Raw genomic sequence first — 14,350 nt, forward strand, 5'->3', positions numbered from 1 at the left:
ATTATACATATGAAGGCACTTACCCCACACGCATATACTGACACACACAAATATGGACATGTGGCCCTCCTAGTCACCAAAGATGTGCCATCGTACATGACAAGTTGGTTGCAAAAGCAATGAGGTTATGAAACTATGTGGAATTAATTCCATATTAATAGCATGTTCTGTAGATTAAGCGGGACCGATGAAATAGATCTTGTTCTCATTGCATGTGCAAACCATGATATTTTATAAGTGACCCGCCAATAAAATGTCTTAATCACATTAGTTAATACATAATTAGTGCATCTTATAAAATATTCCTATTCTTTAAAAAATAAATAAATATTCTTTTATATTTTTAATATAATGAATACCTTTTTATTATTTTTTTTATTTCCTTATTCATTATTATAAAATTAATACTTATTAGCATTTTCCACTTTTAAAACATCGTTCTAAAACCTCTTGTTAAATTTCTGTGATTTGGATTGACTAATTTTATTTAGTGGTTATGAGACACACACCACACATGGTCATGATTCATGGCATGTCCATGTGAAATGAGATGTTTAATTTTACTACGTTCGACATGGAATTAGTGGTGGATTCATGATACATGTGTTTGGTTTTTTATGTTTCTGATGTGATTTTTTATATTTAATTATTTTTTCATAAAAATAAAAGACAATATAAAAAATTTACAATAATTTATTCATTTTTCTTAATCAATTGTAGTAAACTCTTTGACTTTTCCATTTAACTATAACTTAATAGTTATATCTTCTATGTTTTTGGACTAAATTGATGCAATTCTTATTTTTTTGACAGTCCCAAACATGCACCAGAGCAGTGAATATAATAAAATGAAAAGAAAAAAAAATAACACTGAAATATTTTTTTTTTCTCTCTCTTTTTTTCCAATTTAATCTCCTAAATTTAAAAGTTTTTTTTATCTCTTAAAGTGGTTCAAATAAATTTGGTCTTCCATCATTGCTTACATTAACGGAATTAATTTTGATAACACATCACAAGCTCTCATTTTATGAAAACATTTCTCATAGTTTGCAAATATAATCAAGTTGATCAGGTTAGTATACTATACTCACGAAATGATCAACTTCATTTAACAAAAAAACACTTTAAAGAAACAAATAAAACTTAAGAGAACACACCAAAACCCAAAAGTACGGTAAGGGGTCAAAAGTATTTTAACCAAAAATTAAAAACAACGATATTTGATTTAATTTTTTTAACAACAATATTTAATTTTAACTTGAGTTAAATGAAACAAAAAAAATGTGTTAGTGATTCATGATTTTAAATTTATTAACTTTAGTTTAATAATAACTTGAGTTTACAATAGGAAAAATATTCACGGTTTCCATCAAGATTAACCACTATTTTTAATGATAATTATTTCATACTAATATCATAATTAGAAGAAAAAAAATATTTTAAATTTATTAGAGTTGACTAAGAAATACTGTTCTTAAAAAAAATTGAAGTCTAAATTTAAATAAATAGGTTTATAGAATGTTTAGTAGTCACATTACTGAATTATAATCTTTTTTGAAAAAAAAAAGTAGTGTGCAGTTTATTTATTTTTTATAGTTATTTAGCCCGGTCTGGCTAACATGCATTCTTCATCATGGGGAGTCTAATTAGGTGCTCTTTTAATGGCAGGCACTAACATTGAATGAAATGTGCTTCATGGGAAAGAAAATTTCTTGGAAGGTATATGATTGCTTGCTGGTCACTCATACTAAAGTATCATTATTGTACTAAGCATGGAAAACAACAGCTTAGAAAAACAATATGAGCACAACAATAGCCTTTTAATTAAAACTAAGCCATTTGAAGCAAGGTTACATTACATCACCCCCTCTAATATCTAACGAAGTACAAAATTGTGTCATAACTTACTTGGACAAGGTTACTTAATTCCCGTCAATTTTTGTGAGAAATTAACCCCCAATTGGACCTTATATATACATAATAAAAAAGGGAAAGAAAACATTAAACGCTAAAAATCAAGTCTTTTTTTTTTCTCCAGCATAGAAAAGTAGGTCAGAGTTTGTTGATAAGTGGACAAAGATGAGGTGATGCATAGTGGTGCCACCTGTTTCTCTGTGATTTGCTTTGCTGCAGAAGAAAACATTATGAAAATGATGGGTGTGGTAGGGAATGATGTGAAGCAGAAGCAGTGGTAGTGGTAGGTGTTGGCATGTGCTGAATGACCTTTCTATTCTTTGAAACTGGGCAACCGGTACCTGGAGAGAGGACAAGAAGGTCCCTCTTCTTATTGAAAGGGAAAGAAGCACTTTTGGTAGAAGAAGAGTTTTGGGGTGAAATGGCCACTGGGGGGATCTCAACGGAGTTGAGTTGTGGAGGAGGGTGCTGCCACTGTGGGAGTGGTCCTGCTAAGAGAAGGGTCTGAAGCAGTGGTCCAGCTTCCACCACTGCCTTTAAGAGTTTCCCTTTTTCAGGCAATGGTTTCTTTTCTGCCAACTCCAGTACCACCTGCAGTGGTGTTGTATGATGTGGGGTTGAACTTCCACCAGAAGAGGGCATGCTGCTGTTTTCTTCACAGTCAGAAGAAGCAGAATGCTTTTCAGATAACCCTTCTTGCAGCTCCTCTTCACTTTGTGATATGGTGTCTCTTTGATGTTTTTGAACAAGTTGGTGTTGGTGTTGGTGCTGATTCTGTTCTAGTTGTTGCTTATGCTGAAGTTCTTGTTGGAGCTCTAGTTTTTCCAGCATTAGCTTCTGGCATTTTTCTTGTGCCTCATCTCTCTCCTTCATGACCCTGCTTAAGAGGTCATTCACACGAATCAATTCACATTCTCTTCTTGTAATCTCCTCCTTAGCTGATGCAATTGTTGCCTCTAGCTCCAAGGTTGTGTACAGAAGAGAATGTCTCAAGTCCTCTAACCCCTGCTAGTTCAACAATGATATAAATAAGTAAAAACAACTAAAAAGAAAAGAGATTTAAGTCACTTAGCAAAGTAGAATAATGTCACCACACCTCTTCCTGGTGGTAGAATTCCCAACCAAGTGGGCTACATACATATTCCATTTTTTGCAAATGAGAGGAGGGAGGGAGGGAGGGAGAATATCTGTCTTGGATCTTCAAGTCAGGAATAATATTGTAGTACTATCTTTGTGCCTACTACTTTGCTTTTATTCTTGCCTTAACTTTACTTCATGGGACATGGAGTTGAAAAAAGGACAGAAAGCGCCAAAATTTTAAAGCACAAAGGGCAAATGGTAAGTGCATTTGGCTTTGTAACAAACAAATAGGCACTATGTCCACAAGGACTAGAATTCGGTGGGGGTAGGGAGAGGGAATGTGATTTCATTTCATTTCAGTGGTCCAACTTAGAAACCTAATCCTCTTCATATTGAGCCTTTTAGGTAGCGGCGGATGGCACGTGTGTACATGTAAAACTAAAAGTAAATAATTTTGAGTATGTCCATGAAAAAGTAACTAGTTCCACTTGGTTTATTCAGTTTAGCAGTCATAGGAAATAGTTAGGCAGTTTTAACTACCTAGGTAAATAAAAAATTGTTAATGAAAAGTTTATATAGCGTTTACCTTTTCTTGTTTATATCTTTATTCTGCATTTTCTTTTTCTAGGTGAAATCCTTATTCTACATTTGCTTCTCAATGATCTTGTACTTTGTCTGAATGGAAAAATTTGTGATCTTGATACATAGGGCAATTTAGAACCGCAAATGGGCTCAATGAAAATCATAAGAATATTAAGGAAACATTTAGACATATAACAGGGAACCTGGCCGCAAGGAGTGCATTTATCAATCTTAGATTAACGTTAGCCACTACTTTTTTGTTTATATGTTCTATTTGGTCAGACTAAAACAAAAAAAAAAAGTCTAGTTAGAGGAATGATTAAAGGCATAAGATCTTATTTCCTTTTCCTTTTGTGTGTATGTGCTTTGGTTTTGTATTTTGACTATAAAGAAGATTTTGTTATAGCTTTATTAGTTATTATCACGCCGTCCCATACCATATACTATAAAGCATGTATTGTTGCTGCTTTTTCCCTCTTCAGTCCTCACTCCCTCCATCATTTTCCTATTCTCACTCAAATGGTTATAATGCAATGTCGTATCCTCTTGTCTAATGAAAATGACACATCAACTTTTTATTTTAACCTATATTCTCTAGCCAATTTGATGGTTAACCTCTACTCACCAGCTGATTGGAAAGTAAAGTTATGTAAATATCATTACACAATCTGGTTTCCCGCTATCTGAAAATGATATTTGGATCATCTAAGAAATTAACCATCCTAAGGTAAGATGTGAAAAGTGGTAATCGCTTGCAATTATAAACTATCAAGATGTTTTATATTCAAGGATTAATAAGAGCACAAAATTTGAGAGATATTATGTTTATGTACATTGCATGATATCTTACATTACATATCTGCCGGTCAAAGAAGGGAGCGGAGAAGGAAAAAAAGGTTTACACCAAAAATAACCAAAGGGGGCAAGTGAGATAATGGTGGGTCCTTTTTGTAGCTCTTTTTCACAGTAAAGTTTCAATCTTTTTAGATCAAAATGGGGGAAAAGAATAACGGCTTATGCAGCACCTAACTTACTGTTTTGGTAAGAAAATGTTGCCATCGATCTCATTGCAACCGTGTGGGTCCTCTATACCCTCTTCACACTTGGTTTCCTAATGTCCATGCACCAAAGTAGTAGGATGAAGAATGTTTAAATATACAGACAAATTTTTATTAATTTTATTTTAAGAAAAAGCCAAAGAGCCCTTCACGTTTGTCTACGAATACATTGAATACCATTTTCTGCTATGTATAAAATCAATATCTCTAAGGCAACTTTATGGGAACCAGTTAACATTTTTTATTCAAAAGCCACAATTTCTGCCATTTGTAAGAAAATTCTCAATATATAATCAACATTTCTATTTAATGCTAGGCATTTCAGTTCTATTGAAGGAAGAGACCATATATTATTTGCTTAGGAAAAAATAGAAAGAAAAAAAAAGTCGCAGAAAAGGAATCTGCATGGGTCTCTAGAAGTAATTTGAGTGCTTATGAACTATTGTTGAACCAGGGGAAAAAAGTGGAGCTCAGCGTGCATGAAACACTGCAATAATTGGCAAAGATTATCTTTATCTTTGTACCTGATAGGATAAGATTCTTAGCGATTATTTTATATAACAATTAATTATTTGATGTAATCTAGGGGGGGTGTTTAATTACCCGTGAAGGAATAGTTATTTGATGAGAAATGAATGGCACATAACCGTTACTCTTGTAAATGGGATTGGTATATTTTTTCTAGTACAGAGGACATTTTATTCTTCAATCTTTCAATTGCATTATTTAGTACTATAATCACATAGAATGACTTAAAGTAGATTGATGTAGTACAATATTCTTCTTCAACTACATGCTGCTTGAACTGTGACTGGATTACATTTTGAAAATGCACTATACTCAAAAAAAAATAAAAAATCGTTATCATAATATTTTTAAATTTCCAGATAAAACAATTGCAACAAGGGTAGTCATTATAAATCTAATTTGAAACTGTTTTTTTTAGTAAATACATTTTTTTGTTGTAGTTTATAGTTCATTAGTTTGTACTTTGTAGATTGAAATCTCTTCTACGTGAATGGGTTGCATGTTTTTATTATTTCATTATAATTAATTTTATCTCCTTTTGTGCATTTTTATATTAATATACGTTGATATCACATGTTTCATAAAAGAACTACATTTTAATATACAGTTACATAAAAAATATCTACGGTTAACAAGTTAAAAATCATCCAAGAATTATTTAAAAAGTTTATAATTTTTAATTACATAGAAATTTATTATTAAATGACAGCAAAAAAAATTCTATAAATTTTTCATAATTAAATTCTTTATAAGAATACACAACTACCAATTTTATTCATTATTTGAATATCGAACAAAAAAAAAATCCACGATTTAAAAAAAAAAATAAACCCAACATTACTGCAAATTGAACCGAGATAGTGTTCTTACAAAAAAAAAAGGAGCCAAAGTTTTATGAACACGCCTTTGATAATGATTAAATTATATTACTAAATTAATGATAATTAGTTATTTGCCGATAAAAAAAAAATATAATTAGTTATTCATTCGTGCAGTGACGCGGTTTTTAGCTTTAGAATGTTTGGCAAATCAGATACTTTTTGTCTCCGTTTGCATGTGAGGAAGCTATAGATGGAAGGCCCACGCAACTAACCATAAGTCTTTATAATGAAATTATGGACGTTTCGGCTTATTAATCCAACTCATTTTATCTGACAAAAAAAAAATTACTACATAAAACTTGACGATTCTAATAAGTATTACTATTAATAAAAATAATATATAGTGTAGGCAATGATTGAGAAAATTCTAAAAAGGTAGAAAAACACAATACCTTTGTTTTTTTTAATTTATATTAACACTCACATTCTTTTAAATTTTGGTATGAGGATTTCCTAGATTCTAAAGTTAGCATGATGATAATCATAATGCATGCGAGAATATATATGCACGCATAAGGTGGAAAATATATAAATAAATAGCTTCAGCACTATTCCGAGAAAGCAACTGATGTTCAGCGCCAGAATCGATTGTGATGTGAAAACCATTTAGATAATCACATGACTTCATTTACTTTGATCAACATAAGAAAAGTATAATTACCAAGACCGGTAATACAAGTAATAATTAGTTTGTATTTTTAATTGCAAATTTTGTATAGAGTAAAATATATATTATGAGAGTTTTGTCGGTGAAACGATGAAATGGGGATATTTTTTTTAAAAAAATTATCAAATGGGTAAATTTGTAAATTAATATCTTAAATAAAATAAATTATAGGATATTTTATGATTTTTAAGTAGAAAGTCGTAAACTAAAGTATAGCTTTTTTTTTTTCTTTTTTTACTGTAGTTGTAGAAAAATTTATGACTTCTGATTTTTTTTAAAATACGAAGTTGTAAATATTTTAATTTTTTAATATTTTTATTATTTATGATTTCAAATTCATAAATAATTTTATTTAAATTGATAATATAACTTTAGTATTTACTAAACATGTAAAAAAATTACAAGAGTTACTTAAATTAAATAAAAGATTATATATGCGATCAACCTTGAGCCACCTACTGCATGTAAAGAAAATGAACTAATTTTTTTTATAGTTTAAAAATAAGATTTTTTCATATATAATTTTAATTATTGTAGTATTAAATATAATATATTTATTAAAATTCATGAAGAAAACATTTATTTATTAATGTGTGACTTTTTTATAAATTTATATATATTAAAAACATTATTAATTAAAAAGTAACTATTACTAAATTTAATGCACATATATTAAAATATATGACAATTTGTTTTTTAATTATTGGAAAAATATTAACTTTAACCGAAAACACCAAAGTCTGTGTAAACACCAAAAGATGAACTTTTAATAATTAATTTAAATAAAATTATTTACAAATTTAAAGTCTTAAATAATTTACGACTTCTAATAAAAATATAAAAAAATTAAAATATTTATGACTTTAAAGTCATATTTTAAAAAATATTTAAAATCCTAAATTTTTTTACAACTCAGTAGAAGAAACACAAAACAAAAGTCATAAATTAGTTTACAGTTTTGTATTCAGAAATCGTGAGATATCGTACTATTTATTCCTCTGACTATTAATTTAAGATTTAGTCCTATTTAATAATTTAGAAAAAAAAAACAATACCCCATTTGATCGTTTCGTCGAGTTTTATTTTTTAAGTTGAGTTTATCATTAAGTTTAATAGCATGTTTAATTCATTTGACATAGATTTTTTAATATAAGTTTTTAATTTTCTTCATGTAAATCTCTATTTAAAAAAAAAACTGAGTTCTCTATTTTTTAACCTACATTAAATTTTTTATTATTATTATTATACATTTTTTAATAGAATTAAGGACACACGTGTGAAATTGAAGAAACTACTTCGAAATATCATGACACATTTAAGCAATTGTCAGAATGTAATGAATAATGTATTTATATTGTATCACACTAAAATAAAATGTATCATTTGAGAAAAACATTAATGTATTAGAACGCGTGTTTAATAACTCCCTCTACAAGAAGTAGAAAACTTGATGTTTCATGAGTACAAATGTGATAACATTGTTGGTATTGACAATTATGCTTGTGACTGTAAACTAAGTACTCATGGATTGCCTTGTGCGAACTTGCAATGTTTTGCAACTTGTTCGACCATATTTCACTGCGATCCATTCATGTGCATTAGAGGAGGTTATTATTTTTTGCGTATGGAATGATAATTATTAGGGAGAGTTATCGCTTTTGCATGACGTTGATGCGTTGTTAAAGCGATTTGTAAAACTTGATGTGGCTAGAAAAATTACATTCACGACTAATGTTCATAAACTAGCATTTTTCATACACTACTTCAACTTCAATGTGTCCTCCTCTAGATATGGTCAAAACAAAGGAGCACCAAAGTCAAAAAAATCCACTAAACATGTTCCTTTGTTTTGAGAGCGAGTTGATACATTGCAGACAATTGTAGATAGCACGTCACCTCCTAGCTTGCCTCACAAAGTAGTCCATAAACCTAAACACAAAAGAGGTGTGTCATTGGCAGAGGAATTTCCAGACGAGTTATGTGACTATATTGTTTGTATTGATGTCAAAGTAAACACTCATTGTGGTTATCGCTTAAGTGTGACATTGCTAGGTAAAAATGAAGAGTCTTGGGCTCTAATTCATGATGATTTGATTAGGGAACTTTAGCAATGTCACATTGAATATGTTCAACTCTTTGGCACAAAGCATCGAGAGATTAAATTGAAAACCTTTTTATTTGTTTACAACAACACACAAGTGCATTTTGATAAGTGGATGACCATGACATGCGCTACATTGTTGTTACCCAGTATAACATTGTGTTGTTCCATTTATCCAAAGTACAAAAGCTGGACATTTTTTCCCTTTTGGGATCAACCATCATCTCCTTTGCATCACCATATTATTGCGGCATTGCTATTAGTTTTCATAATATGTGGCTGGGAAACTTTATTCAAGTTTTTTCTCTTATGGGTTTATTTAAACGATAAGGTTTCTTTACCTCATGTTGTAACACAATGGCATAGATACCACAATGATGATGTTGGTTCGTGGGAGGTTCCATACTTGGACCATATACAATGCTTTAACTCTTTATTTGTAACTAAAGAACATGGATATGCAGCAAATATTACTAAAGACTCATTCTGATATTAATTTCATTGCAGTTTTTTGAAAGACTTTATTGATTTCATAGTATTTTCTACGGACTCATTGTTACTATACTTCTATTTTTTTATAGCCCTTTATTGGTGATATTGATCGATATTTGTAAACTAAATTCTATCTAAACATGTGTATTATGCATTCTTTGATGTTATGTGTGCATTGTATCATAATACACAAAGGAAACTGTATGTGAAGGCACACCTCTACCTTCTACAACAAGACAGAAAACCATTTTCATTATGTATTATGAACAAAAAGGTGTTTCTGTCAATGGTATTTTCATAAATAAAAAAAGAAGAATGGGTGCGAACTTAGGTACAAATGGGGTGGGAATAACAATCCTCTCCTTTTAAGGGTATGTACGTACGCATTACAGATTTTTTTTTTTAATTTAAAAAAAAAACATTTTACAAATTAATGGCTTATGCTAGATTTAAACTTGTGACTGTTACATTATTAATACGACACTCTAACCAACTAAACTAATAGGTCAATTATCTTATTAAATAATTAGTGTTATTATATATAAGACTAAAATTTCTAATATATATTTAATGCATATATAAATTTACATAATAAATTGTGACAATTATTTTATTCTAATATATTTAATGCAGCAAAATTAATTGTTACAAAATCTATTATATAAATTTAATACATTAAAAAATTTAGTATTATATATAACAACAGTTGGTTAGAGTGTTATGTTGATAACTTGAAAGTCATATGTTCGAATCTTACATGGATCATTAATTTTAAATTAATTTATAAAATATTTTTTAAAAAAATTAAAAGTCAATCCGTAAGCTTACATATTACGAATTCATAAATTTATCAAGAGTAATTTTAGAAAAAATGAAAAAATATTGGGTGCACAAGCAATTTGCTGGGTGGGCAGCGCAATTCCCGCCTAAGCATACCCCCCTAGGCCCAAATGAAACTTGTTTTAAAAGAAAAAACAATAGAAGCAATTTAGGGACTTGTTTTAAAGCCAGGCAAAATTAATTTTAAACTGTTAAATATAAATGTGCATTTAAATTAATTTCATATTAAAACATAGACCAAGGTGAGAGAAAGTTGAATTTAGATGAAAAACAAACGGACCCTAAACTGTCCCGACCTCTATTGTTCAGTCAAATTTCATCCAATCATCAGCCCCACATTCATGATCTAAGAACTCTTTTTTTCATTATTTATTAAATTTTATAAGTCTTGGAAAATAAAATAAAGGATACAGATTAAACTTCCCTTGTCTCTCCCATTGCAGCCATGCAGGTAAGGTTCTATTTATGCTAATCTATTTTCACTATCAACATGTTTTGGGAGGGGGGGAGGAACATGCAAAATTACGTTTAACGCTCCATTATTCATAATTTATGCTAATCTATTTAATAATTTTTTTTAAAAAAAAAAAACTAAGGTTCTGTTATCTAATTACGAAACAATATTTTCTAAAATTAAGGTTCTGTTATCTCGTTAAAAAATAATTTTTTCTTGCTTTCATACCTAAGACAAATCAAGATATGTACTGACTAAAACATTTTCATAACTATATATTATATTTACTTTTAACAATACTTTGATCCTTACAGTAGTAATTGCACATCCAAAAGTATTTTTTATCCAAGAATCTAAATATTATTTAAACAAAATCAATTTTTTGGTAAATTTATTTAAATATAAACAGTTTCTTATAAACTTGATTGTCAACAAAATGTAGATCAGGTAAAATTATATTTTCAAAAACTAATGATTCTCGACACACGATTCTCTCTTTTTCCTTTTGTTTTTTTTAGCTGTGAACTCCTTTTTTCAGCCTTTTCTGAAAACTACCACCTTACTTAAATTTACAGTATGAGGGGGTGGTGAGGGGAGAGAGAGAGGACAAGTCAGGGAAATCAACAAATGGATCAAATATTATCAATTTATCATATCTAAAGATGATCATAATAAAGTACATCAGTTTTCAAGGATGCAAAGCCCTAAACAAGAAGCTATTGAAAAACAAATCCATAGAACCCCTATCACCATGTACTATAGCATCCGGATGTAGTGCATATCATGCTTCTATACAGAGTTATTGGTAATTGAGTGAGAACCGGATACGAAAATACCTGATTTATCTCTGCGCATCTTCAAGTTAAGTGGAACTTCCTTGTAGGACACAATCTTCTCAACTGTCCGACGCAATGGCCGCCCAACAGATGATCTACGAGTTTCCTGAGGCTCAAATGTACAGGCGTCATTTTCTTGTTCAGAAGTTACAGTTGATGTTGTTGGACAATTTTTTTCTGACATATTATCAGATAATTGGGAGACAGTAAATTTTGCATCATCTATCTTAAAGAAGTCTTCAGCTGGTTCTGGATTCCCAGGCCTGAACCTGTTAGTCTGTCTTCTCATACTCTGCCTGTAGATAACTCTTAAAGATATGTAAAGCAGGTTTTTCATTCTCTAAATTACTCACAAATTCCCAGCTATTCAAATCCAATTAGAAAGTGAAGTATATGTGTTTACCTCTTCTTTTCAATATTCTTTTTAACATGAACTTGCTCTGTGTTAGTAGGTCTCGAAGCTGCATACAAACAATATACATAAGGCTTGATATAGCAAGACTGCAAGAGAAAGTAAAAAAATGAAATAAGTTGTGTACAGTTACATTCAGTAGCTTCTCTGGCTTCGTCATGGACCTTTGACCCCAATGATGTTGGTCCATTTTCATTGGCCAAATTTTCTTGTAGATGTGAAATATCATCTTTGACTTCAACCACCTCCAAGGAATCTTTTGTTGGTTCTGGTTTTTCAGCTTTCAACCCTGCAGATTGCCTTCGCAAACTATACCTGTAAACATATTCAAGGAAGACATATGAACTGTGTTTTTCCTAAGTAGTGCCGAGTCAAATTTTGGAATTCAGAAATTAGTCCAATATAGCAAGCAAACCCAAACTCATACCTCTGATTGTCGACCTTTCCAGTGGATTTGACTTGTTTAATGACAGCAGGTGCAGAAGCTGCATGAGAGAAAGAACTCTTTAAAGATTATTTACATTGAAATTAGCACACACACACACACAAAGTAGGTTCACTACACTACATTGAGGTTTGGACACTCTCTTCCTTTTTGCATTCCCCTTGTTATCTTCTTGCAATGACTGATCTGACAGCTTACTCTGACATGCTCTCACCTGGCAGTAATTGAGAAAAAAGTGAATCGTTGCAGTGCCATTAAGAAGGGATTGAAGACCAACTAGCAGAAGAAACAAATAAAGGAAAATGCAAACAGTACCTCATTTGCATCAGTTTCATGCTTCGTTTTATCTGTTTGCTCTTTTAGCTAGAGAAAGAAAATATTAACAGTCAAAAACAAAATTAAGCCTTTATCACTTGCAACTTATCAGCTTCGAGATGAGTTAAACTGACCGTCAATTCTAATCTCATAGCATTGAGTATACCATTTTTGCTTCCTAGTTCAAGCTGAAGTTCCCTTAGCTGAATGGCAACAAAATCAACATCACTCAATCCATCATTAAAAAAAAAAAAAAAGAAAACGAAAGCAATAGGTGACAGAAGCACCAACAGTTTTCATTTCAAGACTCACCTTCTGCCTACTTGAATTAAGCTCCTGCATTACATAGACAACACACATCAGCAACCATAGGTTATAATTTCAACAAGGGCGGCAAACTTTATCGTTAAAAACATTTGGTCAGTACCGCCAGCATTTGAGCATTTGTGAGGGCAAGTTCCGCATTTTGCTTCCTTAGTTTCTGAAAATTGGTTTGACACTTGTGCAGCTCAGCTTTACACGACTCTATAATGGCACTGTCCACACAAGTTGACAAAACCCCCGTAAATAAAAACTATCACCGCCAAAATTACAAAGACAGAAGACAAAAAACTAGACCAAATTCAGAGAGAAAGTATGAATTACTCTCTATTAGCAAGAAGCTTTATCAACGTTTCCTTTTCCTGGGAAACAAATTCAAAGTATACATCAGTGAAGTGTGAAACCAATGACAAGTATACATGCATATATAATCTATATACCTTGAGAAGGTGATCAACAGAGATGTGTTGCTTTGGTTGTTGGGGTAAGTTGCTTATGTCAGCAAGAATTTTGTTCTGGGAAGCTCCCACGTTGGCCACAGGAACAGAATCTCCCTTCACCACTTTCACTCTCTTTGCTTTTGCACCTGCAACTCATCAAGTAACATTTCAGATCTGAAAAAAAAAAAGAGCCCAGATTTGCGAGTAGAGTTTTTTGCTTGGACAAATCTAGTAGATGGAAAAACCTAGGAGCTACGTAATCACAAATTAGTTCTTAAAATATGAACTTTTTTTCTGAAACAATCGGTCAATTGAGTATCTGCAAGGGGTTTCAATTGGAGTGAGAAAACCCTAATAGGGGAATGAGAAAACCCTAAGGTAGTGAAAGGGGAGAAGAATGAGTACCTCCAAGTCCGACAGCCTCTAAATTGGAGTCGAGGAAGATGGCGCCAACACCTTCCATTTTCCACAACTCTCTCTCTCTCTGCGGTCTGCGCGTGTTTGCGAATTGAAGGAAGAAGGGATACTCAGAATCGGAATCGCACGAGTCACGACTCAAGAAATTACAAACAAACGGCTTTCCGATCCTAACTCCGAACCTCCATTTTGAATTTTTTTCTCCAAACCTCCTTTTTGATTACGCATGGGTAATATCGTTGTGTAGGCGTTTTTTTATATGAAAAATGATATATAAGTGAAATGAATAATTAATTAAAATTATATATTTAGAAGAAAGATATATTATTGATTGACTTTTTTAAAAGTAAAATATTGCTAGCAAATATCTTTTTAAGTGAATGTATGTAACACACTTAAGATAGTAAACTGCGTAGTAAAAAAAATAGAGTTACACTATTAAAAAAGAAATTTAATCAGATTCTCTAATCAGATTATGTAATATAGTCTGCTGCCCCTACACTTGTGATTTAATCTGTTGTGGTAGAGTGATACCTAATGATAACTTATATTAACAAATTAGTGTTT

At 31.2% G+C, this 14,350-nt stretch overlaps 2 protein-coding genes across 3 annotated transcripts; both read right to left on the minus strand.

Annotated features, from left to right (window-relative positions):
* Positions 1 to 1,801: 1,801 nt before the first annotated feature.
* On the minus strand, positions 1,802 to 3,273 carry LOC114402628 (AT-rich binding protein-like). Its single transcript, XM_028365275.1, has 2 exons — positions 3,011 to 3,273; positions 1,802 to 2,919 (listed from the first exon to the last, which is right to left on the minus strand). Exons 1-2 carry the CDS (start codon positions 3,059 to 3,061, stop codon positions 2,143 to 2,145), a joined length of 828 nt encoding a protein of 275 aa, XP_028221076.1. The 5' UTR covers positions 3,062 to 3,273; the 3' UTR covers positions 1,802 to 2,142.
* A 5,141-nt stretch (positions 3,274 to 8,414) lies between these two features.
* Positions 8,415 to 13,986, minus strand: LOC114402332 (SHUGOSHIN 1-like). Of its 2 annotated transcripts, XM_028364850.1 has the most exons (13): positions 13,772 to 13,986; positions 13,367 to 13,512; positions 13,251 to 13,288; positions 13,033 to 13,141; positions 12,918 to 12,941; positions 12,740 to 12,808; positions 12,606 to 12,653; positions 12,414 to 12,504; positions 12,273 to 12,330; positions 11,979 to 12,160; positions 11,837 to 11,894; positions 11,434 to 11,729; positions 8,415 to 8,639 (listed from the first exon to the last, which is right to left on the minus strand). In XM_028364850.1, exons 1-13 carry the CDS (start codon positions 13,827 to 13,829, stop codon positions 8,620 to 8,622), a joined length of 1,197 nt encoding a protein of 398 aa, XP_028220651.1. In that variant the 5' UTR covers positions 13,830 to 13,986; the 3' UTR covers positions 8,415 to 8,619. The 2 variants fall into 2 exon arrangements, with proteins under 2 accessions (XP_028220651.1, XP_028220650.1); XM_028364849.1 differs by lacking the exon at positions 8,415 to 8,639 and having other exon boundaries at positions 11,215 to 11,729; positions 13,772 to 13,985.
* Between the last annotated feature and the right edge of the window lie 364 nt (positions 13,987 to 14,350).

The sequence above is a fragment of the Glycine soja genome, chromosome 20 (assembly GCF_004193775.1).
Source record: "Glycine soja cultivar W05 chromosome 20, ASM419377v2, whole genome shotgun sequence".
NCBI lineage: Eukaryota > Viridiplantae > Streptophyta > Magnoliopsida > Fabales > Fabaceae > Glycine > Glycine soja.

Bases quoted from the DNA above. Each gene is read 5' to 3' on its own strand.
- LOC114402628 (XM_028365275.1), bottom strand. From the start codon at position 3,061: ATGGAATATGTATGTAGCCCACTTGGTTGGGAATTCTACCACCAGGAA. The intron at 2,920-3,010 runs GTGTGGTGACAT...TTGAACTAGCAG, and splicing joins AATTCTACCACCAGGAAGAG to GGGTTAGAGGACTTGAGACA.
- LOC114402332 (XM_028364849.1), bottom strand. From the start codon at position 13,829: ATGGAAGGTGTTGGCGCCATCTTCCTCGACTCCAATTTAGAGGCTGTC. The intron at 12,942-13,032 runs GTACTGACCAAA...TATGTAATGCAG, and splicing joins CAAATGCTCAAATGCTGGCG to GAGCTTAATTCAAGTAGGCA. The intron at 12,505-12,605 runs GTACTGTTTGCA...AATTACTGCCAG, and splicing joins ATGAAACTGATGCAAATGAG to GTGAGAGCATGTCAGAGTAA.